The sequence below is a fragment of the Dama dama genome, chromosome 2 (genome assembly GCF_033118175.1).
Source record: "Dama dama isolate Ldn47 chromosome 2, ASM3311817v1, whole genome shotgun sequence".
Taxonomy (NCBI): domain Eukaryota; kingdom Metazoa; phylum Chordata; class Mammalia; order Artiodactyla; family Cervidae; genus Dama; species Dama dama.
In genome coordinates, this window is record NC_083682.1 from 32,773,440 (window position 1) to 32,798,143 (window position 24,704).

Here is a 24,704-nt window from a genome sequence, read left to right on the forward strand (position 1 = left end):
TAAACATCCCATCCCAATTCCTGTCTTGCTTGCTTTTTTTTTCCTACTCAGTTACATGGAGATTTTTTTTTTGGCCTTTTTAAAGCAGTCTGAGGTCTTCTGCCAGTGTTCAGTAGATATTCTGTGAGAATCATTTCACGTACAGGTGTATTTGTGGCAGAAGTTGAACTTCATGTCCTACTACTCCAACATCTTGATCTCTCCCTGTGGTCAATACTTCTAATCCCATAACATTGTAGTGATATGATTCCAAGTTTTGTTAAATTTGCCAAGGCTTGCCTTATGGCCCAGCATGTGGTCAATCCTGGAGAAGTTCCACCTGCACTTGAAAAAGAATTTGTATTTTGCTTTTTGATAGAATGCTCTATGAATATCAATTAAGTCCATTTTGTCTAATATATCTTGCAAGGCCGTTATTTCTCTATTAATTTTCTGTTTGGATGATCTGTCCACTGATGAAAGTGTGTGGGGAGAGTTAGATTCCCCTACTATTCTTGTACTACAGTTAGTTTCTCCTTTTATGGCTGTTAGCATTTGCCCTATATATTGAGGTGCTCCTGTGTTGGGCACACATATTTATAGTTGTTAGATCTTGGATTGATCCCTTGATCATTAGGCAGTGTCCTTCTTTGTCTCTTATAACAGTCTTTATTTTGAAGTCTATTTTGTCTGATGAGCTACTCCAGCTTTCTTCTGATTTTTATTTGCATGGAATGCCTTTTTCCATCTCCTCACTTTCAGTGGTATGTGTCCCTAGATCTGAAGTGAGTTTCTTATAGACAGCATATATGTAGGACTCGTTTTTGTATCCATTCATTCAGCCACTCTGTGTCTTTTGGCTGGAGCATTTGATCCATTTATATTTAAGGTAATTATCAATATGAATGTTCTTATTGCCATTTTGTTGTTTTGACTTTGTTTTTGTAGGTCTTTTCCCTTCCCATCTTCTTTGCTGTCTTCTCTTGTGATTTGTTGACCATCTTTAGTGTGGAGTTTGGATTCCTTTTTCTTTTTGTATGTGTGTATGTAGTGTAGATTTTTGGTTTGCAGTTATTATGAGGTTTTGGTATAGTAGTTTCTACGAGATTGTTTTTTAAGTTGCTAGTCTCTTAATTTCCCATGCTGCATTCCAATATGCTGCATTTCTACTCTCCTCTTCCTACGTTTGCTGGTCTTGATATCATATTTGTGAGTAGATGATTTCTTACCTTTTTGTATGTTTGCCTTTACCAATGAGCTGTCCCATTCATAAGTTTCTTGTTTCTAGTTGTAGCCTTTTCTGCCTAGAAAATTCTTTTAACATTTGTTGTAAAGCTGGTTTGGTGGTGCTAAGTTCTCCTAGTTTTTGCTTGTCTCTAAAGCTTTTGATTTCTCTGTCAAATCTGAATGAGAGCCTTGCTGGGTACAGTATTCTTGGTTGTAGTTTTCTCCCTTTTATTACTGTAACTAAACCATACCACTCCCTTCTGGCCTGCAGAGTTTCTGCTAAAAAATCAGCTGATAAAGTTATGGGGATTCCATTTTATTTTATTTGTTACTTTCCCCTTGTTGCTTTTAATATTTTCTGTTTTCAATTTTTGCTGTTTGATTAATATATGTCTCAGTGTGTTCCTCCTTGGGTTTACCCTGTATGGGACTTTTTCCTTTCCCATATTAGGGAAGTTTTCAGCTATTATCTTTTAAAATATTTTCTCAGGCCCTTTCTCTCTCTTCTCCTTCTGGGACCCTATAATGCAAATGTTGGTGTGTTTAATGTTGTCCCAGAGGTTCATTTAGTGTATTTTCACTGCCCTAGAAATCCTCTACTCTATCTGTTCATCCCCTTCCAACTCCTGGCAACCTTTTTACTGTTTTCATAGTTTTGCCTTTTTCAGAAGCATACAACTGGAATCATATAGTATGTAGTCTTTTCAGATTGGGTTTTTTAACTTAGTAATATGCATTTAAAGTTCTTCCATTTCTTTTCATGGCTTGAGAGCTCATTTCTTTCTAGTGCTGAAAAATATCCAGTGTCAGGATGTACCATAGTTCCATTTATCCATTAACCTGTTGAAGGATATAGGATATCTTGTTGCTTCAAAGTTGGCAGTTATGAATAAAGCTTGCATCAACATACTTGTGCAAGGTTTTGTGTGGACATAAGGTTTCACCTCCTTAAGGTAGATACCAAAGAGTATGATTGCTGCATAGGATGGTGAGAGTATATCTGGTTGTGTAAGAAACTGGAAAACTCTCTTCCAAAGTGGCTATACTATTTTATATTTCCACCAGCAATAAATGAGAATTCCTGTTGTTCCCTGTCCTTGCTAGCATTTGGTATGGTCAGTGTTCAGGATTTTGGCCTTTCTTTTTTTAAAAAAATTAGTACTTATTGGAATATAGTTGCTTGCTAATGTCGTGTTGGTTCCTACTGTACAGCAGAATGAATCAACTATATGTATATACATACCCCCTCTTTTTTGGATTTCCTTCTCATACAGGTCACCACAGAGCACTGAGTAATGGCCCCTGAACTATACAATGGTGTCTAATTAGTTATCTGATTTATACATAGTGTCAATAGTGTATGGATTTTGGCCTTTCTAATAGGTTGTTGTTGTTCAGTGGCTCAGCCATGTCTGACTCTTTGTGACCCCATTTACTGCAGCATACCAGGTTTCCCTGTCCTTCACTGTCTCCCAGAGTTTCCTCAAACTCATGTCCATTGAGTTGGTGATGCCATCCAACCATCTCATCCTCTGTCATTCCCTTCTCCTCCTGCGTGCAGTCTTTCCCAGCATCAGGATCTTTTCTAATGAGTCAGCTCTTTGCCTCACGTGGCGAAAGTATTGGAGCTTCAGCATCAGTCCTTCCAATGAATATTCAGGGTTGATTTCCTTTAGGATTGGTGTGATTTCCTTGCTGTCCAAGGGACTCTCAAGAGTTCTCCAACACCACAGTTAGAAAGCATCAATTCTTTGGTGCTGAGCCTTCTTTGTGGTCCAACTCTCACATCTGTACATGACCACTTGGAAAACCATAATTTGACTATACAGACCTTTGTCAGCAAAATAATGTCTCTGTTTTTTAATATGCTGTCTAGGTTTGTCATAGCTTGTCTTCCAAGGAGCAAACGTCTTTTAATTTCAAGGATGCAGTCACTGTCTGTGGTGATTTTGGAGCCCAAGAAAATAAAGTCTGTCAGTGTTTTCCATTGTTTCCCTAGCTATTTGCCATGAAGTGATGGGACTGGATGCCATGATCTTGTTTTTTTTAATGCTGAGTTTTAAGCCAGCTTTTTTACTCTCTTCTTTCACCTTCATCAAGAAGCTCTTTTGTTATTATTTGCTTTCTGCCATAGGAGTGGTGTCATTTGCATATCTGAGGTTATTGATATTTTTCTTGGCAGTCTTTATTTCAGCTTGTGCTTTATCCAGCCCAGCAATTCACATGGTGTAACTCTGAATAGAAGTTAAACAAGCAGGGTGACAATAAACAGCCTTGATGTACTTCTTTCCCAGTTTTGAACCAGTCTGTTATTCCATGTCCGGTTCTAACCATTGCTTCTTGACCTGTATGCACACAGGTTTCTCAGGAGGCAGGTAAGGTGGTCTGGTATTTCCATCTCTTTAAGAATTTTCCACAGTTTGTTATGGTCCACACAGTCAAAGCCTTCATTGGCTAGGCTTTATTGTAGTCAATGAATCAGAGGTAGATGTTTTTCTGGAATTCCCTTGCTTTCTGTATGATCCAGTGAATGTTGGCAATTTGATCTGTGGTTCCTCTGCCTTTTCTAAATCCATTTTGAACATCTGGAAGTTACATACTGTTGAAGCTTAGATTGGAGGATTTTTAGCATGACCTTGCTAGCATGTAAAATGGGTGCAGTTGTATGGTAGTTTGAACAATATTTGGCATTGCCTTTCTTTGAGATTGGAATGAAAACTGACCTTTTCCAGTCCTGTGGCCACTGCTGAGTTTTCCAAATTTGCTGGCATATTGATTGCAGCACTTTCACAGCATCATCTTTTAGGATTTGAAATAGCTCAGCTGGAATTCCATCACCTCCACTAGCTTTGTTCATAGTGATGCTTCCTAAGGCCCACTTGACTTTCACATTCCAGGATGTCTGACTCTAGGTGAGTGATCACACTATTGTGGTTATCCAGGTCATCAGGATCTTTTTTGTACAGTTCTTCTGTGTATTCTTGCCATCTCTTAATATCTTATGCTTCTGTTACGTCTGTACCATTTCTGTCCTTTATTGTGCCCATCTTTGCATGAGCTGTTCCCTTGGTATCTCTACTTTTCTTGAAGAGATCTCTAGTCTTTCCCATTCTATTGTTTTCTTCCATTTCTTTGCATTGTTCATTTAAGAAGGCTTTCTTATCTCTCCTTGCTATTCTTTGGAACTCTGCATCCAGATGGGTATATCTTCCCTTTTCTCCCTTGCCTTTCACTTCTCTTTTCTCAGCTATTTGTAAGGCCTCCTCAGACAACCATTTTGCCTTTTTGGGGATGGTTTTGATCACCACCTCTTGTACAATGCTAAACCTCTGTCCATAGTTCTTCAGGCACTCTGTCTATCAGATCTAATCCCTTGAATCTATTTGTCACTTACACTCTGTAATCATAAGGGATTTGATTTAGGTCATACTTGAATGGTTTAGTGGTTTTCCCTACTTTGTTCAATTTAAGTCTGAATTTAGCAATAACAAGTTCATGAACTGAGCCACAGTCAGCTCCCAGTTTTGTTTTTTGCTGACCTTATAGAGCTTCTCCATCTTTGGCTGCAAAACATACAATCCAATCTGATTTTGATATTGACCATCTGGTGATGTACATGTGTAAAGTCATCTCTTGTGTTGTTGGAAAAGGGTGTTTGCTATGACCAATGCGTTCTCTTGGCAAAACTCTGTTATTTAGCCTTTGCCCTGCTTCATTCTGTACTCCAAGGTCAAACTTTCCTGTTACTCCAGGTGTCTCTTGACTTCCTACTTTTGCATTTCAGTCCCCTATGATGAAAAGGACATTTTTTTTTTTTTTGGTGTTAGTTCTAGATGGTCTTGCAGGTCTTCTTAGAACCATTGGACTTCAGCTTCTTTGGGATTAGTGGTTGGGGCATAGACTTGGATTACTGTGATACTGAATGGTTTGCCTTGGAAATGAACTGAGATCATTCTGTCATCTTTGAGACTGCATCCAGCTACTGCATTTCAGACTCTCTTGTTGACTATGAGGGCTACTCCATTTCTTCTAAGTGATTCTTGCCCACAGTAGTAGATACAATGGTCATCTGAGTTAAATTTGCCCATTCCTATCCATTTTAGTTCACTGATTTCTAAAATGTTGATGTTCCCTCTTGCCATCTCCGGTTTGACCACTTCCAGTTTACCTTGATTTATGGACCTAACAGTCCAGGTTCCTGTGCAGTATTGTTCTCTGCAGCATGACATGACTTTTACCACCAGACACATCCACAGCTGGGCATTGTTTCTGCTCTGGCCCAGCGTCTTCATTCCTTCTGGAGCTGTTTCTCGTCTCTTCTCCAGTAGCATATTGGACACCTGCCAACCTGGGGCGGGGGGGTTCATCTTTCAATGTCATATCTTTTTGCCTTTTCATACTGCTCATGGAGTTCTCAAGGCAAGAATGCTGAAGCGATTTGCCAGTCCCTTCTCCAGTGGACCACGTTTTGTCAGAACTCTCCACCACGGCCTGTCCATCTTGCCTTAAACATGGCAAGGCTCAGAGTTGCGTTGAGTTAGACAAAGCTGTGATCCACATGATCAGTTTGATTCGTTTTCTGTGATTGTAGTTTTTACACTGTCTGCCCTCTGATGGATGAGGATGAGAGGCTTGTGGAAGCTTCTGGATGGGAGGGACTGGCTATGGGGAAAACTGGGTCTTGCTTGGGTGGAAAGGCCATGGTCAGTAAATCTTTAGTCCAGTTTTCTGTTGATGGGTGGGGCTGTGTTTCCTGCTTGTAGTTTGGCCTGAGGTCAAGCTATGGTAGGGGTAATGGCAACCTCCTCCAAAAGGACTTATGCCTGCAAAGTGCTCCTCCCGGGACTGCTGTTGTCAGTACCCCCGGCCCCGCGGCAGGCCACTGTTGACCCACCCTCCTGCCAGAGACCCTCAGACGCTCACAGGCAGGTCTGGCTCTCTGTCTTGGGGTCACTACTCCTTTCTTCAATGGCAGTCCACTCCAGTACTCTTGCTTGGAAAATCCCATGGATGGAGGAGCCTGGTAGGCTACAGTCCATGGGGTCGCAAAGAGTCGGACACAACTGAGCGACTTAACTACACTACTAACTATAACTATACTTCTTTCTTCTGGGTCCTGGTGGGCACAAGGTTTTGTTTGTGCCCGCCAAGAGCCTCTGTTTCCCCAGTCCTCTGGAAGTTCTGTAATCGAATCCAGCTGACCTTTAAAGCCACATTCCCTGGGAAATCTCAGTCCCTTTGTTGGATCCCCTGCCTCCTGGTGGCTCAGATGGTAAAACATCTGCCTGCAATGCAGGAGACCCGGGTTCAATCCCTGGGTCGGGTAGATCCCCAGGAGAGGGGAATGGCAACCCACTCCGGTATTCTTGCGTGGAGAGTTCCATGGACAGAAGAGCCTGGTGGGCTATGGTCTATGGGTTTGCAAAGAGTTGGACACCACTGAGCAACTGCCACTTGCCACATCCCCAGGTTGGAAAGTCTGTTTTAGGGCCTAGAACTTTTGCAACAGTGTGAGAACTTCTTTGGTATAATTGTTGTCCAGTTTGTGGGTTGCCCATCTGGTGGCTCTGTGGTGGGACAAATGGTGACCTCCTCCAAGAGGACTTAGGCGACACGCTGCGCCTCCCAGGACTGCTGCTGCCAAAGCCCCTGTCCCTGCAGCTGGCCACTGCTGACCATGTGTCCGCAGGAGACTCTCAAACACTCATAAGCAGGTCTGCCTTAGTTTCTTGTGGGGATCATTGCTCCTTTCTCTGAGTCCTTGTGTGCACAAGGTTTTGTGTGCACCCTCCAAGCGCATCTGGCATGTATGAAGTTTGATTTTAAATGTGATTGTGCCCATCTTGCCATCTTGTTGCAGCTTCTCCTTTGCCCTTGGAGGTGGGGTATCTTTTTTGGTGGGTTCCAACATTCTCCTGTTGATGGTTGTTCAGCAGCTAGTTGTGATTTTGTTCTCAAAGAACATGAGTGCACATCCTTCTCTGTCATCTTAATACAGTATGTAGTGGTATCTCATTATTGTTTTAATATATATTTCCCCGACTGACATGACATTGAGCATCTTTTCACTGCTTATTTGCCATCTGTATGTTCATGTGTGTGTAAGTGTGTGTATTTTTGTGTGTGTGTGAGAGATGTCTGATAAGATGTTTGGCTCATTTTTTAATCAAGTTGTTTGTTTTCTTGTTGAATTTTAAGAGTTCTTTGTGTGCGTATTTTTAACAGTCCTTTATGAGATGTGTTTTGTACAAATATTTTCTCCCAGTCTCTGGTTTGTCTTCTAATTCTCTTGATACTGTAACAGAAAAATTTTAACTCTAATGAAATTCAGCTTATTATTCTGGTGATTTTTCTAAAAATGTATTCACCACACTCAAGGTCATTAGGTTTTCTCTTGTTGTTTTCTAGGAGATTTTTACTTGAGCATGTTATGATCCATTTTGAGTTAACTTTTGCGATGAGTGTAGGGTTTGTGTTCAGATTAATTCTTTTTGGTAGGGGACGTGTACTTGTTCCAGTACCATTTTGTTGACCAAAGTGTCTCTGCCACATTATATTGCCTTTGCTCCTTTATTAAAGATTACTTGACTATGTTTATGGGGGTCTGTTTCTGGGCTGTTTGTTGTATTTATCGGTTCACCTGTTCTTTGATCAGTACCACACTTCAACATCTTTTTGACAAGTCTCAAAGTAAGCCTTGTTTTTGGCTGTGGGAGGAGCTCCAGGCAGTTCCTTCTCTCAGCTTCAGCTCCAGGTTGAGGGACGAGGTTGGAGCTGAACTCCAGGACTTCTCAAGCTGCCTGGGCAAGGACTAGCTTTGTTTTGTTTTTGGATTTCCAGTCTGCTGTAGACTCCTACTTTTGTAGAATATAATGCAATGACTTACTAGGTGATGATCATGTCTGTATGACAGTGATGTCAAATCACTGTACAAGTTTCTAAATGCTCTCTGCGAACTTGCTTTGTTGCAGACTGCTAAGTGGACCACACTTTGGTTACATTGCCCTGTACAGTGGCTGCAGGCTGGAGAGATGCCTGACCCATATGCTCAGAGATTTTTGTGAGAACAAGAGCTTAGCTTGGGCCTGGGAATTGGCTTGTTCCAGGGGATGTGGTTGTCAGGTGGGGCTTCTTCTCATCTCCCATAGGACCAGATGTGTCAAGAGCCCCTGTCTACCCGAGTTGTTCACCTGCCCCCCTGCCCGGCTTCTGGCCCTAAGTTGAGCTAAAAGTGTCTGTCCTGCCTGCAGCTTGGAGGCCTTGGGTTGCCACAGTGTGGGTGAGTTAGAGGCCCTCTGCGTACCCCGGCTTAACCCTGGGTGCGCTGTTTTGCAGTTTCAGACACTGTGTGCTCCGTTTGACCGAAAACAACTCGCAGCCCTTGATGACGAAGCTGCAGTGGCTCTTCGCCTTCCTGGAGCACAGCCAGGTAAGTGTGGGGAGCGGGGTGCGGGGGATGCTGGAGAGGAGGTCTGGTCTGACGCCTCCCCTTCACTGGAACCCGCCTGCTCCTGCCTCTGGGCCCCGGCTTGCGGTAAGCTGTTGGGCCCCAGTCCAGGCAGGCGTGGGTTCACGGGCAGAGCCTGCGGGGCCGGTTCAGTGCCCTGACTGGGCGGGAGAGGGGCCGGCGGAGCCCCCTGTGTGGTGCTGCCCACGTTGCTCCCGTCGGTGGTCCAGTCCACTGTATGAGGTTGTGTCGCTCTGTTGGCCGGCTGTCATTTTGGAGCACTCACACTGCCAGGCACCCTGAGGGCTGTATTTGTTTTATTCACGTTGCCTCGTCCTCATGGAACCTAAAGGCCTTGACCAGGCATCCACCAGGCCCTCTGCAGGGGTCGGGGGGGGCACGGAGGTGCCATCAGCCACAATCATGCCTTCACAGGGCGCAGCCTGGTGGGGAAGAGGGCCTGTAGACTGCAGCTGTAGTGCTCAGCAGAGAACAAGGCACGTGTGGTTTCCATGCAGGGTAGGGAGAGGTTGATCATGAGGGGGATGGTGGCCCTTGGAGGACTCCGTGGGACAGGGGACCCTGCATCTGGGACTTGAACTCCAAGCTAAGCGTCTGATAGGGGAAAGGGTGTCTCAGGCAGAGGGAATGGCAACAAACAAGGGAAGAACAGACTCCTGGAGGACTGTTCCTCTCCATGGACCCGATGCCGTGCTCTTAGGCGGCATGGACTTGGTCGGATGGGAAAAGTCAGCTGGGATGGACAGCTGGGAATGAATGGGGAGGCTGGGAGTTTGGGGCAGTGACTCCCCAGGGCGACCCTCAGGCCCCGCACGCTGTGGAGCTGGGAGCTGGCTGGTGAGTGGCCCCCCAGCTCCTGACCCGTCTTTCCCGCTTTGGACGCAGCGGCCTGCCATTTCTCCAGAGAACTTCCTGTCTGCATCCTGGACACCCTGGTTCAGCCCCGGCACCCAGCAGGACTGCTCGGAGTACCTGAAGTACCTGCTGGATCGGTAGGGAGGCCGGGCCTGGCTCTGCTCAGAGCTCCCCGTCTGGAGAGGGTGCTGGTGGGGAAGCCCCATCCCCCTGGGCAGTGCTGTCTCTTCCTGGAGACTGGGGTGTGGCCCGGGGCTTGTGGAAGGCTTGGAGAAGATGGGGCAGGGGCCGCGGGTGGGGGGACGTCCTGGAGGTGCTGACGTGAAGCATGACCAGGGAGGGCAAGTGTGTGTATGTACACTATGCTGTGCTTGCCTGAGCGTGCCCGTTTGTGTTTTCTCATTAGCGCTCTGAGAGGGCACGCGCACGGCTCTTTGTGGCAGGTCTATGAGCTTTATGCAGGTTAACTATGTAGCGTGCGTGCCTGGCCTCTGAGTGCATGCGCACGGATGCCACCTAGTACACACGTGTGTTCCCTGTGTGTGACCCTCTGAGTGTGGACCAAAGCCCTTTGCTCCCTGCGCCAGGCTGCACGAAGAGGAGAAGACCGGGACGAGGATCTGCCAGAAGCTCAAGCAGTCGAGCTCGCCCTCCCCGCCCGAGGAGCCCCCCGGCCCGAGCGCCACCTCCGTGGAGAAGATGTTCGGGGGCAAGATCGTGACGCGGATATGCTGCCTCCGCTGCCTCAACGTCTCCTCCAGGGAGGAGGCCTTCACGGACCTCTCGCTCGCCTTCCCCCCACCCGAGCGCTGCCGCCGCCATCACCACCATCACCACCACCACCGCCGCCGCCGCCTGGGCTCGGCGGGGCTTCCCGCGGAGGACGCCGGCGCCCAGGAGCCAAGCCGGGCCGGGCCTCGGAGGCAGAGGAAGCACTGCATCACGGGGGGGGTCCCGCCCACCATCCTGGACATGGAAGGCCTGGGCCCCCACGGCCTCGGGGGGCAGAGCGGTCAGGAGGAGAAGGTGGAGAGGGGGGAGAGCACAGAGGAGGAGGAGGAGGCGGGAGAGGAAGAGAAGGAGGAGAAGGAGGAGGAGGAGGAGGAGGTGGAGGAGAAGGTGGAGGAGAAGAAGGTGGAGGAGAAGGTGGAGGAGAAGTTGGAGGAGGAGAAGGTGAAGGAGAAGGTGGAGGAGAAGGAGAAGGTGGAGGAGGAGGTGGAGGAGAAGGAGAAGGTGGAGGAGGAGGTGGAGGAGGAGGAGGAGGTGGAGGAGGAGGTGGAGGAGAAGGAGGAGGTGGAGGAGGAGGTGGAGGAGAAGGAGGAGGAGGAGAAGGTGGAGGAGAAGTTGGAGGAGGAGAAGGTGGAGGAGGAGAAGGTGGAGGAGGAGGAGGAGAAGGTGGAGGAGGAGAGGGCGGCCCAGGACGAGGAGGAGAAGGAGGAGACGGTGAAGAAGAAAGTGGAGGAGCAGGAGGAGGAGAAAGAGAAGGAGGAGGAGAAGGAGGCCCGGGACGAGAAGGAGGAGTCGGTTGAAGGGGCGGCGGCGGCGGCAGCCGTCCCGGGCCCAGGGCACCCCCGGAGTGCTGCGGCCGCCTCCGGGGACAGCTCCCGCTCGGTCCTGGACCTGGTCAACTACTTCCTGTCGCCCGAGAGGCTGACGTCGGAGAACCGCTACCACTGCGAGTCGTGCGCGTCCCTGCAGGACGCCGAGAAGGTGGTGGAGCTGAGCCAGGGCCCGCGCTACCTCATCCTGACGCTGCTGCGCTTCTCCTTCGACCTGCGCACCATGCGGCGCCGCAAGATCCTGGACGACGTGTCGGTGCCGCTGCTGCTGCGCCTGCCGCTGGCCGGGGGCCGGGGCCAGGCCTACGACCTGTGCAGCGTCGTGGTGCACTCGGGGCTGTCCTCCGAGAGCGGCCACTACTACTGCTACGCCCGCGAGGGCGCCGCCCGCCCCGTCCCGGCCCCGGGGGCCGAGCGGCCGGAGCCCGACAACCAGTGGTACCTGTTCAACGACACCCGCGTGTCCTTCTCCTCCTTCGAGTCTGTCAGCAACGTCACCTCCTTCTTCCCCAAGGACACGGCCTACGTGCTCTTCTACCGGCAGCGACCCGAGGAGGGGTCCGAGGCCGAGCCCGGCTCCCCCCGCACCCGGGCAGAACCCACCCTCCACAAGGACTTGATGGAAGCCATTTCCAAAGACAACATCCTTTTCCTGCAGGTGAGCAGACCCCCATGGGCTTCCAGCAGCCCACCGGCTTGGATAAGTGGCTGCTCCTCTCTCAGAGTCTTTTCCTTTTTCCTTTGATCCACTCATCCCGCTTAGTGCTGGGGAAAAAGAAATCAGTGGGCCAGGCAGACCCTCTGCTTTAGAGGGACACACATTCAGTTCAGTTCAGCCACTCAGTCATGTCCGACTCTGCAACCCCATGGACTGCAGCACGCCAGGCCTCCCTGTCCGTCACCAACTCCCAGAGCTTACTCAAACTCATGTCCATGCAGTCGGTGATGCCATCCAACCATCTCATCCTCGGTCGCACCCTTCTCCTCCCCCTCTCCTCTCTCCGATCTTTCCCAGCATCAGGGTTCTTTTCAACACACATTAGGAATGACCATTTCTTTATTAAGCTGTCATGTGCTGGAGGAGGGGCTCTGTGAGTGAGCTAGTGGATCCGAGCCGGTGGGGAAGGCCTTTGGGAGGGTCGCCCTCTCACTGTGCCCTCGACTCCACTCCTGAGAGTCTAGGGTGGCATCAAAGTACTTAGCAACTGGAACAGCCAGGGCTCCAAGCAGCGTGAGGCGTGTTGCCGTAAACAGCTGGGGTGGTCACACCAGGACCCCGGCCAGCGGCACCTGGGTGGGGGACTTTGGTTCTGCTTTTCCATTTCTTCTGAGTTCTTCAGGGGGAGATGGGTCTGGGGCCAGTGGCGAGGGGTCTCCAGGGCCGGCCCCAGTGCGGCAGGAGGGAGAGCTTTCTTCTCGGCAGAGTGTCCCTCCTGAGAGGCAGTGAGCCGGACAGTTGGTCAGGAAGCCTGCAGGGAGGTCCCGGTGGGGTAGGAGGTGACCTTGGAAGTCTCTGGACTGCCTCCTCCAGGATGCTGGGAGCTTATACTGGGAGGGGAGGAGGAATGGTTTTGAAACCTAGATACAGGATGGCTGTGGGTCCGGCCCTCCCATCCTCCGGCTGAGCAGCAGTGCCCCTGCGGGGGAAGCTGGGGCTCCCCTCTGTGCCCGGCTCTGGGGGCCCTTCCCAGGGGTGAAGCTCCGAAGGGCTGGGTGGCCGCGGGGGCAGGTGGTGAAGGGAGCACTGTGGCTTTGGAGCCTACATTTGAAGCCTCCTGCTCCATCCCCATCTGTGTTTCCAGGAGCAGGAGAAGGAGGCGCGGAGCAGGGCGGCCTACATCTCTGCGCTCCCAGCGTCCCCGCACTGGCGGAGGGGCTTTGACGAAGACAAAGACGAGGACAAAGGTCCCCCAGGGGGCTGCAGCCCTGCAGGTGGCGGTGGTGGTGACTTCCACAGATTGGTCTTCTAATGGGACCCTTGACCCCCCGGCCTGCCAGCGCTTGTGGGGGTGCCACAGCCGATCCGGGGGGGGGGGGGTCAGGTCCCAGGCAGAGGCGCTCGGCCACATGGGGCCTGGGGGAGGCCGTGGAGGCAGCCCCTTCCAAGGGCGAGAGCGATGGAGCAGGGGCTGCCGGCCTCAGCCTGGAGGGCACACTGAGACATGGAGGTGAGACCTGAGCCCCTTAAACTGGCCCTCGGGCCCCGACACTGGGATCAGCCCCCTTAAGACTTGCACCCGAGAGTTGTGGTCAGCTCGGAGATGCCGAGATGGACACATTCTGGGCCTCAGCCCCTGCCCTGTGCTTGCCATCAAGTAGCAGTTCCCTTCCCTCCCTAGCTCCTTTCAGACAATCCTGGGTCTCTCTAGTATGGACCCGAGGAGGGTCCAAGCCCCAGCACAAACAAGGGGGCTGCGTGGTGCCCCTCCGGTCGCCTTCTTGCTTCTCTGAGGGGACTGAGGCAGTGTACGTGGGTGCTGATGCTGCCCTCCTGTGAGGGGCATAGGTGGGAAGCAGCCTGGCGCGGGAGCAGAGATGGGCCCCCCAACACCGAGCTGCAACGCAGGACGAAGGACAGCCCCTTAGCCCCCTCTCCCGCCTCAGTGCCTGAGATCCCCCCTTCCGGGTACGAGAGAGAGTCCTTATTTTACTGCAAGTTTGTGTGTCTCATGACATCTGTCCTGAGGGACGCTGGCTGGCTCAGCGCCTCAGCTGTTGGGCATTGTCCCCGGGGCTGGTGGGGGCGGTCTGGTGAGGAGCAGATACTGACCTCGTTGTGCCTGACGCTGCTGTACCCTTTCTAAATGGAGAGGAGAGAACCAGGGTCTCAAACAGGAATAAAGAGAGGTTCTCTGAAGCCTTTAAAGCTGTGGTTCTTCCCGCTCTGTCCATGACTTCTCGCCGTGTCTGGGCAGGAAGGCAGGGACACCCCCTTGCCCTGCTGACCTGCATGCTGCATCAGGGGAGGTGAGTGTGCCGTGCACGGAAGTGCTGTGTAAACGTGAGGCCTGGTGGCGGGGATGTGCCCGGACTTGGGGGGGGGGGTTGGCTCTGGAGGGGGCGGGTGCACAGGCTGGGGGCCACCCGGACAGGACACTGTGGAGGGACTCATCGATCAGCTCCGGGCTGCCCGGAGCTCGCGGCTGCTCTCACACTCCTTTCTTACCCCTGTGGCCCTGGGGCGGGGGGGGCTTCCTGGGCTACAGTGGAAGAGCTGAGGTTTGGCCCCAAAGCCCACGGAGCCCCGAGACTCAGGGACCAGTGCAGGTGGGCTGTCAGAGACCGAACGGTCATGCTCAGAACTCACCTCTCTGGTCCAACGCGCCTTTTAAGAAAGATGAACTGGTAGGGGTCGCTATTACTTCCATTTCACACACCAGGAATACAGATTCCAAGGTAAGGAGGATTCACACTTCTCCCGACAGCCAAGAAAGGTCCCCAGTTGTCTCCTGTTCAGTGGAAGGTGGAGTAGCCGGGGATGGGGGCGGACTGTCTGGTCGAGGACGGGTGTCCTGTGCAAGCCCGCCGCCCGCCCCCCCTGGATGAGGCAGACGCCGCAGCCCTCTCTGCTTGCTTCTCACGGACTTTATTGTCGTCCAGCTCCACCACCACAGTAACAAGGGCCCTGCAAGCTCCAGGCCTGTACCAAAACAGGACGCCTGAGAACGCATTCCCATCCCTCCCCAGACCTACTCACAGGATAAATACATGTTACAAATTTTTTTTTAAAAAGAAAACAATAAATTAATAACTTAAGTGATTAGGCACCAACAGCGATTTGAAAAATTAAATGTCAATTTTAAATGGTAACAGGGCCAGAAACCTAAGACCGGGCTTCTTCTAGCCCGTTTTCTCTTCTCGACAAAGCAACGATTCTGTGGGAAATGATTCTACATTTCAAGACACATGTAACCAACAAACATGTAAGAACACACACCACCAAATATCACGCGCCAGCCCCTCGGTAGGCAGCCCACCTGGCCCCCCAAGAGCTGAGTGAGTTTCGGAAGGCGGCGGCTTGAGCGCTCCTGTGCGCAGCCTCTGACCCTCGCCGTGTGCAGATGGACAGATGGACGGAGAGGGGAAGGACGTGCCGACTTCCCTCCTGCCCCGCGCTCTGCTTCCAGCTTCCGGAGCTCCGTCAGAGGGCCGTGGGCAGGGCAGGGCAGGGTGGCCACAGCTGGGGGCCTTAGCCCCAGGGCAGGTTGAGAACCGTTGTGCTTCTGTCCTAGGGATGGGACGCAGTTGAACGGTTTCGAGTGTAAAAGTTACTGCAGTCAGGTCTAGGGAGGGCACTGGGTTAACTGGCCCTTGACACAGGTCACAAAGCAGGGAGCAGTCACAGGAGAGCCTCAGGGCCCAGCTGACCCCGCCAAGGTGGGGAGGAGACAGCTCCCTGCAAGCACTCCTCCCTGCCTTTAACCCCGGGGAGCTGGAATGGGAGACAGCTGCTGCTCCTGGGAGCCCCCGGCAGGAGGGGGCTCTGCTGGCCGGACGCGGGGCCTCCTGGGGTCTCCATCTGTGCCAGGCCACCAACAGAGGTGAACTCTGAGCCACAGACAGGAATGTTAGACACCTGGGACTTGGGGCTTAGCCTCAAGTCTGCTTTCAGCATTCTCTGCTTCTCTTGTACTTCCTCTGGTCTCTGCTCCCGCCTCCACTCTAAGGGTTTGGGGGTTGGAAGAACGAAGAGCTAGAGGGAGGCCTCCTTGGAGGTTAGATTTGAACACCTCCGTCTCTCGAGACCCCAGCCAGTCTCACTCACCTTACGGCACATTCAGAAAACACTGACATCATTAGGGCACCTGATGATCAACAGGGGACGATGCTGGGAACTGACGCATCCATACCTGGGCCCACCTGTAGCCTCTGGGGTGGGGTGGGGCTACCATTCAAAGCTCTGCCATATAAGACAGTCTGCAGAGGGCCCTACCAAACCCTGCCCAGGGGAGGCCACTGCCACCATCACCACTTCATCTGTGCGAACACCAAGGCCTTGCTGCTGCTGAGGGCCTAGGCTGGGCCCATACTCCCAAAGGTCTTTTGTTCCCAAAGCACAAGTCTCTCTGTCTTCCTCCCCTGGAGCCCAGACCCACCCTCCTTCCCCTAAAAATCTGACCCTTCTTCCCCTCCGGCCAACTCAGGCACCCGCTTTTCCTAGAAACCACATTCCCTGATCTGCACACCTCCCCACTCCCGCCCGCACACCAGCCTCCTGGAGAAGTGGCCTTGACTTCTCCGCACATCCCCAGCTTTGAGTCTCTCATGGCCATCAGCGACGTGTCCTTGTCTTTTTTTCTCATCGAGCGCGACCTTCTCAAACACAAAGTCTGATTAACTCCTGTGTCCTCAGTGCCCCGTCCAGACCTGGCCACCGCAGCCGCGGCCATCACTTAACTGAGTTGATGTGACTGATACTAGGAGGAGTTCTCACCTGTTGGGACCGTCTCTCCCGGGACGGAGCACGGTCAGGCCTCAGGCTGCTGAGGGGGTGAGGGCAGTAGCCACCTCCCTTAGGTAGGGTCGGAACTCATTTCTTTTGGAGGAAGAAGGTCTGTTCTCCCCAGAGTAGGGTGAAACGTCTGGTCCGCCCAGTTGCCTCTGAAACTTTTAAAAAATTTGTCCAAGAACTCTTAACATAAGAGCGTCTCCCTCCCCAGGCTTGGGAGAGGGAGCCTGGGGTGATGCCCCCTTCTGTCCTGGCAGAGGGCAGAGGGTGACGCCGACCTGGGGGCCCTTCTAGCCCTGCCGTCTCCTGTCCCTGTAGCCAGGCCTGAGTCCAACAGGGCACCTGGGACTCCACAGAGCAACTGGGGGTGCCCTGGCACCAGGCCACACCCCAACCTTTCGTGGGCCCTGCGCAAACCTCAGTCCGAGGGCACAAGCCACTGGTCACCCTGCCACGTGCTCGGGGCTCTGTTCTGCCCGCCATCCGGTCAGTCCTGGGAACTGCCCTCGCCTGCCACCAGGCCAGCTGCCCCGAGAGCGGCGTCACCGCTCCCTTTCTGCTTAGCCTGCGTCTCCGCGGCACTGCCGGGGGCTCTCTCTCCAACAGGCGCGCTGGGTGGACCTCCCAGAGCCCCCACAGCCCCCACCCCGACTCTCAGCCGCCCCCGCCGCGCCGCCCGTCTTACAGAAGCTCACTTGCTGCGCCGTCTCCATGCCAGTCCCGGGCACCGCCGTGTGCCTCCGCCCAGGCCGTCCCAGGGTGGCCCCTCGGTACCCCGGCCCCCCGCACACCCACCCTGCACCCCGCGTCACCTCCCCACGGCTCCACCGGCCCCGCTCGCCATGCGGCGCCCCCGCCCCACGCTGTGTCGCCCAACACAGTCCAAGCCTTGTCCAGCGCGGCGCCCCCGGGCTGGCGGGGTCGGGGGCACGGCGCTCTGTCCGGGATGGCAGAGCGGGCCTGTGGCTTCACGGTCCCAGGGGCCCGGCTCCGCAGCGTCTGTCTCCCCATCTCCCGGGCTCTGAGCCCCGCTCCGGGTTCTCGGTGGCCGGTCATCCCCAGCCTCTCCCTCCTTCCACCTCTCCCACCCCTGAAAGTGGGGGGCTGCCCTGAAACCCCTGCGGGGCTGCACTGCCCTTCTGCGTCTCGGGCTCTAATTCCTCTGTCCCTCAAGACCGCCTCTGACCTTCCTCCACGGATCCTCCACCTTCGGGTGGCCTCGCCCCGCCCCTGCCAAGGGAGGCAGGGACGAAGAGGTCTGTGTCCACACTGGCCTGCTGCTCCTTGGCCGCCTGGTCAGCGGGACGATGTGGCCTCTTCCGGGGCCGAGGCGGGGAGCCCAGTAGCTGGAGGCCGGACGGTGAGGTGTGGAATCGGCTCAGAGCCGCGGCCCCGCCCCCACACTGCCGGTAGATATTCGGGTCTGAAGGGCAGGCGGAGGCTTGAGGATGCTTTTTGGCAAGAGCTCTAACTAAGATAGGATGGCCATTGCTGATAAAAATCAAAGGTGGGCCCGGAGAGGGCGGAGGAAGTGCCTCGATCAGGCCCTCGCCTCCCAGGGGGAAGGGGTCAGGGTCCCTGATGCCAAGTGCTTTGAAGGCCAGAGTGGCAGAGGAGAGAGGAGGTGGGCAGGAGGGCGCGCTGCAGAGGCGAAGGGCGAGCAGACCGGAGGCCGGCTCTGCAGACGGGGCCTCCGGGCCCCTCCCTGGGCATGGGCCGTCACAGCTTGGCACCCTTGGAGGGCTCCGAGGACTGCCGCACGTCTGTCCACTCCTGCATGGTGTTCTGCAGGGCCTGGGTCTTCTCCTTGTCCACTTGAACATAGTCCACCTTCTCGTCGGAAGTGACCGATGACGTGGATGGCTGGGGGACAGACCAGGGAGGTGAGGGGGGCTGTGAGTTAACGTAAGGCGGGGAGCAGCACGCGGCTCTTCCCGAGTGGTGTCTGGGGCGAGCAGGTGGGCTTCCACCTGCCCCTCTGACCTGTTTTTTCCCCCAAAAGTGGCCTGTAGAGACTGACCTCCACCCTGCACCAGCCCTCCTCCTGCTCAATGATGCAGCCCCTGCCAACCCTCTTGCTGCTGCAGCTCTGAGGGGGACCCAGGCCCTTCCCTGGGTCCAGGCCTCCACCCACTACCCGTGGCCACTTGTCCACGAGAGGGAGTTGGCCGGGCGCCACCAAGGGCCAGCTGCAGGGCTCTGTGGGGGCGCGTGGTGGGCACGCACGGCCACCTTGGGTCGGGGGGAGTGTCAGTGCTGCTGTCGGGACGGGCAGCTAAGTGTGCTTCTGGGAGGGCAGGGGGCGCCTTTCCCAGGCTGCACCCGGACAGCGCGTTCTCAAAGAGCTCAGGACCAGGACACGCGATCCCCGCGTCTCTGCTCTGTCACGGATTCACACGTGACCCTGAGCAGATCGTGTCTCTGTGTGCGCTCATGTGTCCTTCCACATGGCGAGGGGAGGGACAGGTGGACGGACGAGGGCCTGTGGACTCAGGGTGCCTGAGTGCTGAGGCTGAGAGCACATGAGCCCCCTGAGACCCAGGCCTCAGCCCAGCCCGGCCGGACGAGGCACCTGGCCTCCGGGACCTCTCCCCCCAGGGCCCCAGGAGCTCAGCAGGACCCCCCACCCCCCACGCCCACCCCAGGCACCTTGCGGTGGGGGCTTGGGGAGCTCGGCTGGAAGTCCAGGGCCAGATAATCCACACTGCCAGTGCTCTTCTTAGGGGCTGGGCTGTTGGTGCCGCTGGGAACGGGAGATGCAGACACAGGGTTTTGCTATCACAAAGGAGGGGAAAAACTGTTAGTGACTTCAGGAAGTAGACTAACCCACCACCGGGGGAAAAGCACGCCTCTGGGAGTGAGAGCAGCCAGCTTACCCAAGGCCTGCTCTGTGCCGGGGACAGCCCGTGTTCCTGTTTAAACCCTCACAACAATCCTGTGATGGAGGCATTATTACTTCTCTTTTTTTAAAACAATGAATATAAAATTGGTTCAGAGAAGTTAAAGCAGCTTGCCTACGGCTGCACAGCTGGTGGGCAGGGGAGACGTTCCAGCCTGAGCCGCTCTCACTGTGCCGCCTACTGCCTCCCGCCCGGGCCGTCAGGCCGGGCCTCACCCTCCCTCCCTCCCAGACCGGCCCTCGCTCGCTCCCCTAAGAAAGGAACGCGTGCCCCGTGTGCGCTGGACCAGCCCTGCTTCTCTGGGGCGCCCACCATGGCCTGGAGCGGGGCAATCACCCTGCAGCAGCCTGGCCACCCCCCCGTCCCGGCTCCTCGAGGGTCACTAGAGAGGGCCCTCGTCACCAGGCGGTGCGAAGCCCTGGCCCCCAGCAGCTCTCGGATGACCCACTGCAGGGCCGGTCTCACCGGGCGCGGAGGCCGGCGTGTCTGGCTGTCTCCTGAGGACGCCTTCTCGTGAGGAAGGCGGCAGTCCTGTGCTGCCTTTCGCCTCCTTCACTTGACGGGTGGGTTCGCTCTCATTGTCCATGTGTCTGTGTGTCTCTCATATGTCTGTGTGTCTGTGTGTCTCTCACATGTCTGTCTGTCCATGTGTCCACGTGTCTCTCACGTCTGTGTGGCTGTGCCCTGGGGATCCCCGTGGCCCACGCCTCTGAGAGCCCCCCCACCCCGAGGCACACACATGAGCACTTCCCCACCGGGGGCAGACACTCCGTGGACGCTCATACTCCCACACCTCCTCCCGGTCATGGGGAAAACAGGATGAGAAAATGAGCAGACCTTTTGCTTCTGAAAAGTTTTAACAGGATGGAACAAGGGGGTTAACTTGGGAAGCTGCCCCAGTTCTTCCCTGCAGGCCCCCCCGATGACGATTCTGAAACACTATTTAACCGCCCGGCCTGCAGACCCTCTCGTGGCCCCCACGGGACAAGTGCAGGCTTCTGGAGACAGCATTCGGGGTCCTTCGTGGTCTGACTTCTGGGCCAGCCTCCCCGCTGGCCGCCCCCACCTTCAGCCAGAGTTAATGACTGTCACTCTCTGTGTCCCCATCCACAGCCACCTCTGCCCAAGCGCCTCCCCTTCCCCACCCTGCTGAGATCGCCCGTCCTGTGGGTGTGCCCCCATAACACCACCCCTTCAGGGCACTGACCACACTGCCTGGGTCACAGTTGGAGAGAGGCAGGCCTCCTCTCCTCCCTGAGGGTAGGGACTGCGTCTTCCTTGCCTCTGCTGATGACCCCACAGTAATTGACACATATGCGCTCCAGACAGACAGACAGACAGACAGACGGGTAGCAGCATACTGCCTGGGGCCGGGGGAGTCAGTGAGCTGGGAAGTGCGGGGAGGACTCACCATAGGGACGTAGTTCTCTTCACTGTCTCCGGAGTCGGTGCTGGTGATGCTCTGAGTAGAGATGGGGCGGCAGTACTGGGAGGAGCTGGGATTGAAGGAGTGGCTGTTGGGAGGAAGACAGGGGGTAAACCCTGGGCATGGCCAGCCTCCTGCCAGGCCCTGGACCTCTGGCCTCCATCATCAGACTAAGATCTGACACGGAGCAGGGACTGTTCTCCCTTCGTCACAGAAGAGGAAGCCAAGCCCTGAGCTACCAACAGCATCAGGAATGTGGTGACCTGTTCCACTCACCAACCCACTGCCCCATTCCAAGCTCTTGCATCCACAGACAGACACTCACATGGCCCTGGACCAAGACCTGGTGACGGGGGACTTGAAGGGGAGCTCGTCGATGACGGTGTTGTTTCTCAGGTCAAGTGGGGTTGGCTTTGCTGCAACAGGAACAGAAGGTTGATTCATCAGCCAGTGACGGCAAGGCCACACATACAGACCCTTACACGTGACACACAAGTGCGTTTAAAGTCCTTCCTACTCAACCCAGTTATCCATGGGGAGACCCAGGCTCCGTGAGGTTATATGATCTCTGCTCATGAAGTCATGTCTTCAGATACCAAATTATCTATTCCTCACACTGTACTGATGGTAATCACATTTTCAGATCTAAAATGGGCACATGGGCTGGGACAACATTTGTGACTGAGAATGAAAACAAGAGATGATATCTGAAACATCATGGAGAAGGCCACCATGAGCCCCCCCGCCACTTCTGGGCCAGGACTGTGGAGCCTTCTATGGAAGAAGGTGAATGTCACAAGGCCCTGAAGGCTCCGATTCAAATGCTGAGCTCTGCATTCCCTGCCAACCAGACCCAAGGGGGCTTCTATCTGTCCACTGACTCTGCTTCTCCCCTTGAGTCCCTGTCCCTGATCCAGGCCTGTAGAATGGGGTCAGGGCAGACCTGGAACTTGAATTGCAGTTCTTCTTCCTGGTCTAAATGTACCAGTCAATGTCCTAGATGCTTTCCTTCTGAACAAACCCAGGAAGTAGGCATGACCATCCCTACTTAACAGATAAGAAAACCAGAGGTTCAGAGAATTCACATGATTTACTCAGTCACACACCTAGGAAGCACATCTACCTGGTTTGAGAGCTCAGTCCTTCCTTTTATAGCAGAGTGTATCTTTTAATGGAACACTCTGTCAGTTCTACCTTTTTTAGCCCTAGAGCTAATAAAAATCCCTTATCCTCGAGCTGCATTTCAAACACCGTGAAGCACATTAAGATATATTGTCTATGCCCTTCAATGTCTCTGATAGGCATATTTAAAAAAAATTAATTTATGTATTTTAATTAGAGGCTAATTACTTTGCAATATTGCAGTAGTTTTTATCATACATTGACCTGAATCAGCCATGGGTGTACATGTGTCCCCCATCTCGAACCCCCTTCCCACCTCCCTCCCCATCCTATGTCCCACGGCACTGGCTTTGAGTGCCCTGTCTCGTGCATTGAACTTGGACTGGTGATCTATTTCACATGGTAATATACATGTTTCAATGCTATTCTCTCAAATCATCCCGCCCTTGCTTTCTCCCACAGAGTCCAAAAGTCTGTTCTTTATATCGGTGTCTCTTTTGCTGTATCGCATATAGGGTCGTTGTTACCATCTTTCTAAATTCCATATATATGCGTTGGTATACTGTATTGGTGTTTTTCTTTCTGACTTACTTCACTCTGCATAATAGGCTCCAGTTTCATCCACCTCATTAGAACTGATTCAAATGTTTCATACTTCCCACATCACAGATGAGAAGCAAGGTGCAGAGACAGAGAAGGATTTGTTTACAATCACATGTTAGCAGGTGGCAGGCTGCAACCTGAATCCATCCTGTCTTTCTGATCCCTGCACTTCTGCATTCTGGTAGCCAGTCCCTACTGGGATGAATTTGGAGAGAGAGAGTGTGTAATGTCTGTGCGTGCGCACGTGTGTGTGTGTGTATTTGGGGCAGTTTAGGCTCCAGAGGCTGTCACTTCCTTGCAAGGCAAGTTTAGGATCCACGGGATCCCTAAATGGATGCGCAGTCCCTGAAAAGTGCCCAGAGCTGGGTTGGGGAAACAGTGGACTTACCCTTCCGGTCAGGTTTGAGGTTGCGGTTTACAGGGGGTGGCTGGATCTCACTCCCTCTGCTGGAGCCTCGGTGCAGAGAGAGGGCTGAGGAGGGGTAGCCAAGCGGATCAAAGTGATGTGGCCCTGGGCTCATGGGGATGTAGACACTCTGGGAGTTATCACCGGCTCGCTCCAAAGCCAGCAGGGTGGAGGAGCCTGGGTTCATGGGCACATAGTTGTCCTCAGAATTGGTGCTGTCTGATCGACCCACAACTGCTTTCGCTGGCTAGGAGTGGAGAGAAATACTGCTGTTACTAGGGAGAGGAAACAGGAGAGGGTGCAGATCTGTACACAGGGCAAGAGAAGATGGAGCTGGGTGCACTGTGACGCTTATAAGGCAGACCCTGGGAAAACCAGGTAAGAAAGCAGCGGGGAGACAGGAACAAATGAAGCCTGTGGGTCTCTTCTAGCTTCCATCATCCCTTGGAGCTTACTTATAATTTGTGATAAACCTTGTATAAAACATCCACAAGGCTTTCTGGCTGCCTGACCAAGTCAGAGGACAGCACAGGCCCTGGGTCGCAGGTTTGGTTCAGGACCCGCCCCCCCCCCCCGCCCCCCCCAAGCCCACATTCATCACTGGAGGTCAGCAGCTCAGGCCCTGGGCAGGGCAAGGAGCCTCCGAGGGGCCTCGGCGCTGGCAGGCGAGGCCTGGGCAGGCGTGCTTCCCCAGGGCAGCTCTCAGTGTGACCACCAGGCTGCAGGCAGAGCGGCAGTGTGGCCACCACCCTGGGCACAGCCTTCCTCTCACTCCTGCCCTTTCTGTCGGGACGCATATACAACAACTAAGCTGCTCATGTTCACCATCTTCCTGCGGGGTCTGAAGGCAGGCCCTCGTCAGCAGAGCTGGGCCTGACACCCAGCAGGGCTGTCATCGACCCCCTCCTGACGGCGGCCTGGGACGCTGCTCTGACACCATCCTGTCGCTGAGCCCGACTGAGCGCCACCCCTGCCTGGGGTCTCACGCCCCTGGTGGGACCTCACGGTTGGGGTGCTGCCGGATAGCCACATCCCAGCGCCTGCGTCCCCTGCATTCTAGACCCTCCCTGCTCACCCTCGGTGATAAGCCTCCTTGTCTAGGGCACCTAAGTACACACATTTCTTCCAGACCAGGATACGTGCATCTTTCCAAACACTCAATCCAGGGGTTCTGAACAAAGAAGCAAGGCAGGCTCCTAGGAGGTAGATGCCGTCATGTTTTGGGGCTGTGGTTTCAGTTCTAGGGGGTGAGCTTTAATCCACCTGAGCTGCCTTAAGGACCCTTGATTCAACCCCACTCACCAGGAAAGCGCTGACTGCATCGCTCACGGACTCGGCAGACCGGCCGGCACTGTCTCCACCACGCTGCGGGTAGTCGTAGGACTCACAGGAAGAAGCTGTGGCAGAGGAAGGAAGACCCCTGAGAACTCAGAGCTGGTCCCTGTGCTGGCACCTTCCCACACCCTCCCCAGTGTCGCTCAGGATCGTAACTGCTACTCCAGGAGATACCGCTCTCAATTCCTAAGACAAGGTATTGCTTCTACCACATCACCCCTCAACTCACACATTCCTCCTGGGCTTCTGGACGTAGCTCCAGTGTTGTTTAGTCGCTAAGTATTGTCCAACTCTTTGAAACTCTGTGGACGGTAGCCCACCAGGCTCCTCTGTCCATGGGATTTTCCAGGCAAGAATAGTGGAGTGGGTTGCCCT

General features: G+C 53.9%; 3 protein-coding genes and 1 long non-coding RNA gene across 4 annotated transcripts in view; 1 reads left to right on the top strand and 3 right to left on the bottom strand.

Moving 5' to 3' along the window:
* Nucleotides 1–13,929, top strand: part of USP35 (ubiquitin specific peptidase 35) — a 69,454-nt gene extending 55,525 nt beyond the window's left edge. The window contains exons 8-13 of the mRNA XM_061168372.1: nucleotides 8,542–8,635; nucleotides 9,560–9,666; nucleotides 10,117–10,648; nucleotides 10,760–10,804; nucleotides 10,997–11,746; nucleotides 12,891–13,929. Of these exons, the coding sequence (XP_061024355.1) occupies nucleotides 8,542–8,635; nucleotides 9,560–9,666; nucleotides 10,117–10,648; nucleotides 10,760–10,804; nucleotides 10,997–11,746; nucleotides 12,891–13,058 (1,696 nt within the window). The 3' untranslated portion in view covers nucleotides 13,059–13,929. The remainder of the gene's footprint in view (nucleotides 1–8,541; nucleotides 8,636–9,559; nucleotides 9,667–10,116; nucleotides 10,649–10,759; nucleotides 10,805–10,996; nucleotides 11,747–12,890) is intronic.
* On the bottom strand, nucleotides 12,128–14,389 carry LOC133074315 (uncharacterized). The gene is made up of 2 exons (XR_009697164.1): nucleotides 13,859–14,389; nucleotides 12,128–12,636 (listed from the first exon to the last, which is right to left on the bottom strand). It is a non-coding gene; the product is annotated as an uncharacterized LOC133074315 (long non-coding RNA).
* Nucleotides 14,390–14,495: 106 nt separating this feature from the next.
* LOC133068480 (uncharacterized) lies at nucleotides 14,496–16,355 on the bottom strand. The gene is made up of 3 exons (XM_061159702.1): nucleotides 16,208–16,355; nucleotides 15,066–15,677; nucleotides 14,496–14,728 (listed from the first exon to the last, which is right to left on the bottom strand). Exons 1-3 carry the CDS (start codon nucleotides 16,353–16,355, stop codon nucleotides 14,496–14,498), a joined length of 993 nt encoding a protein of 330 aa, XP_061015685.1.
* Nucleotides 16,356–18,111: 1,756 nt separating this feature from the next.
* The window catches only part of GAB2 (GRB2 associated binding protein 2), a 168,659-nt gene continuing 162,066 nt past the window's right edge, over nucleotides 18,112–24,704 (bottom strand). The window contains exons 5-10 of the mRNA XM_061168337.1: nucleotides 24,297–24,391; nucleotides 22,977–23,241; nucleotides 21,189–21,279; nucleotides 20,849–20,951; nucleotides 19,187–19,312; nucleotides 18,112–18,400 (exon numbers count right to left, since the gene is read on the bottom strand). Of these exons, the coding sequence (XP_061024320.1) occupies nucleotides 18,257–18,400; nucleotides 19,187–19,312; nucleotides 20,849–20,951; nucleotides 21,189–21,279; nucleotides 22,977–23,241; nucleotides 24,297–24,391 (824 nt within the window). The 3' untranslated portion in view covers nucleotides 18,112–18,256. The remainder of the gene's footprint in view (nucleotides 18,401–19,186; nucleotides 19,313–20,848; nucleotides 20,952–21,188; nucleotides 21,280–22,976; nucleotides 23,242–24,296; nucleotides 24,392–24,704) is intronic.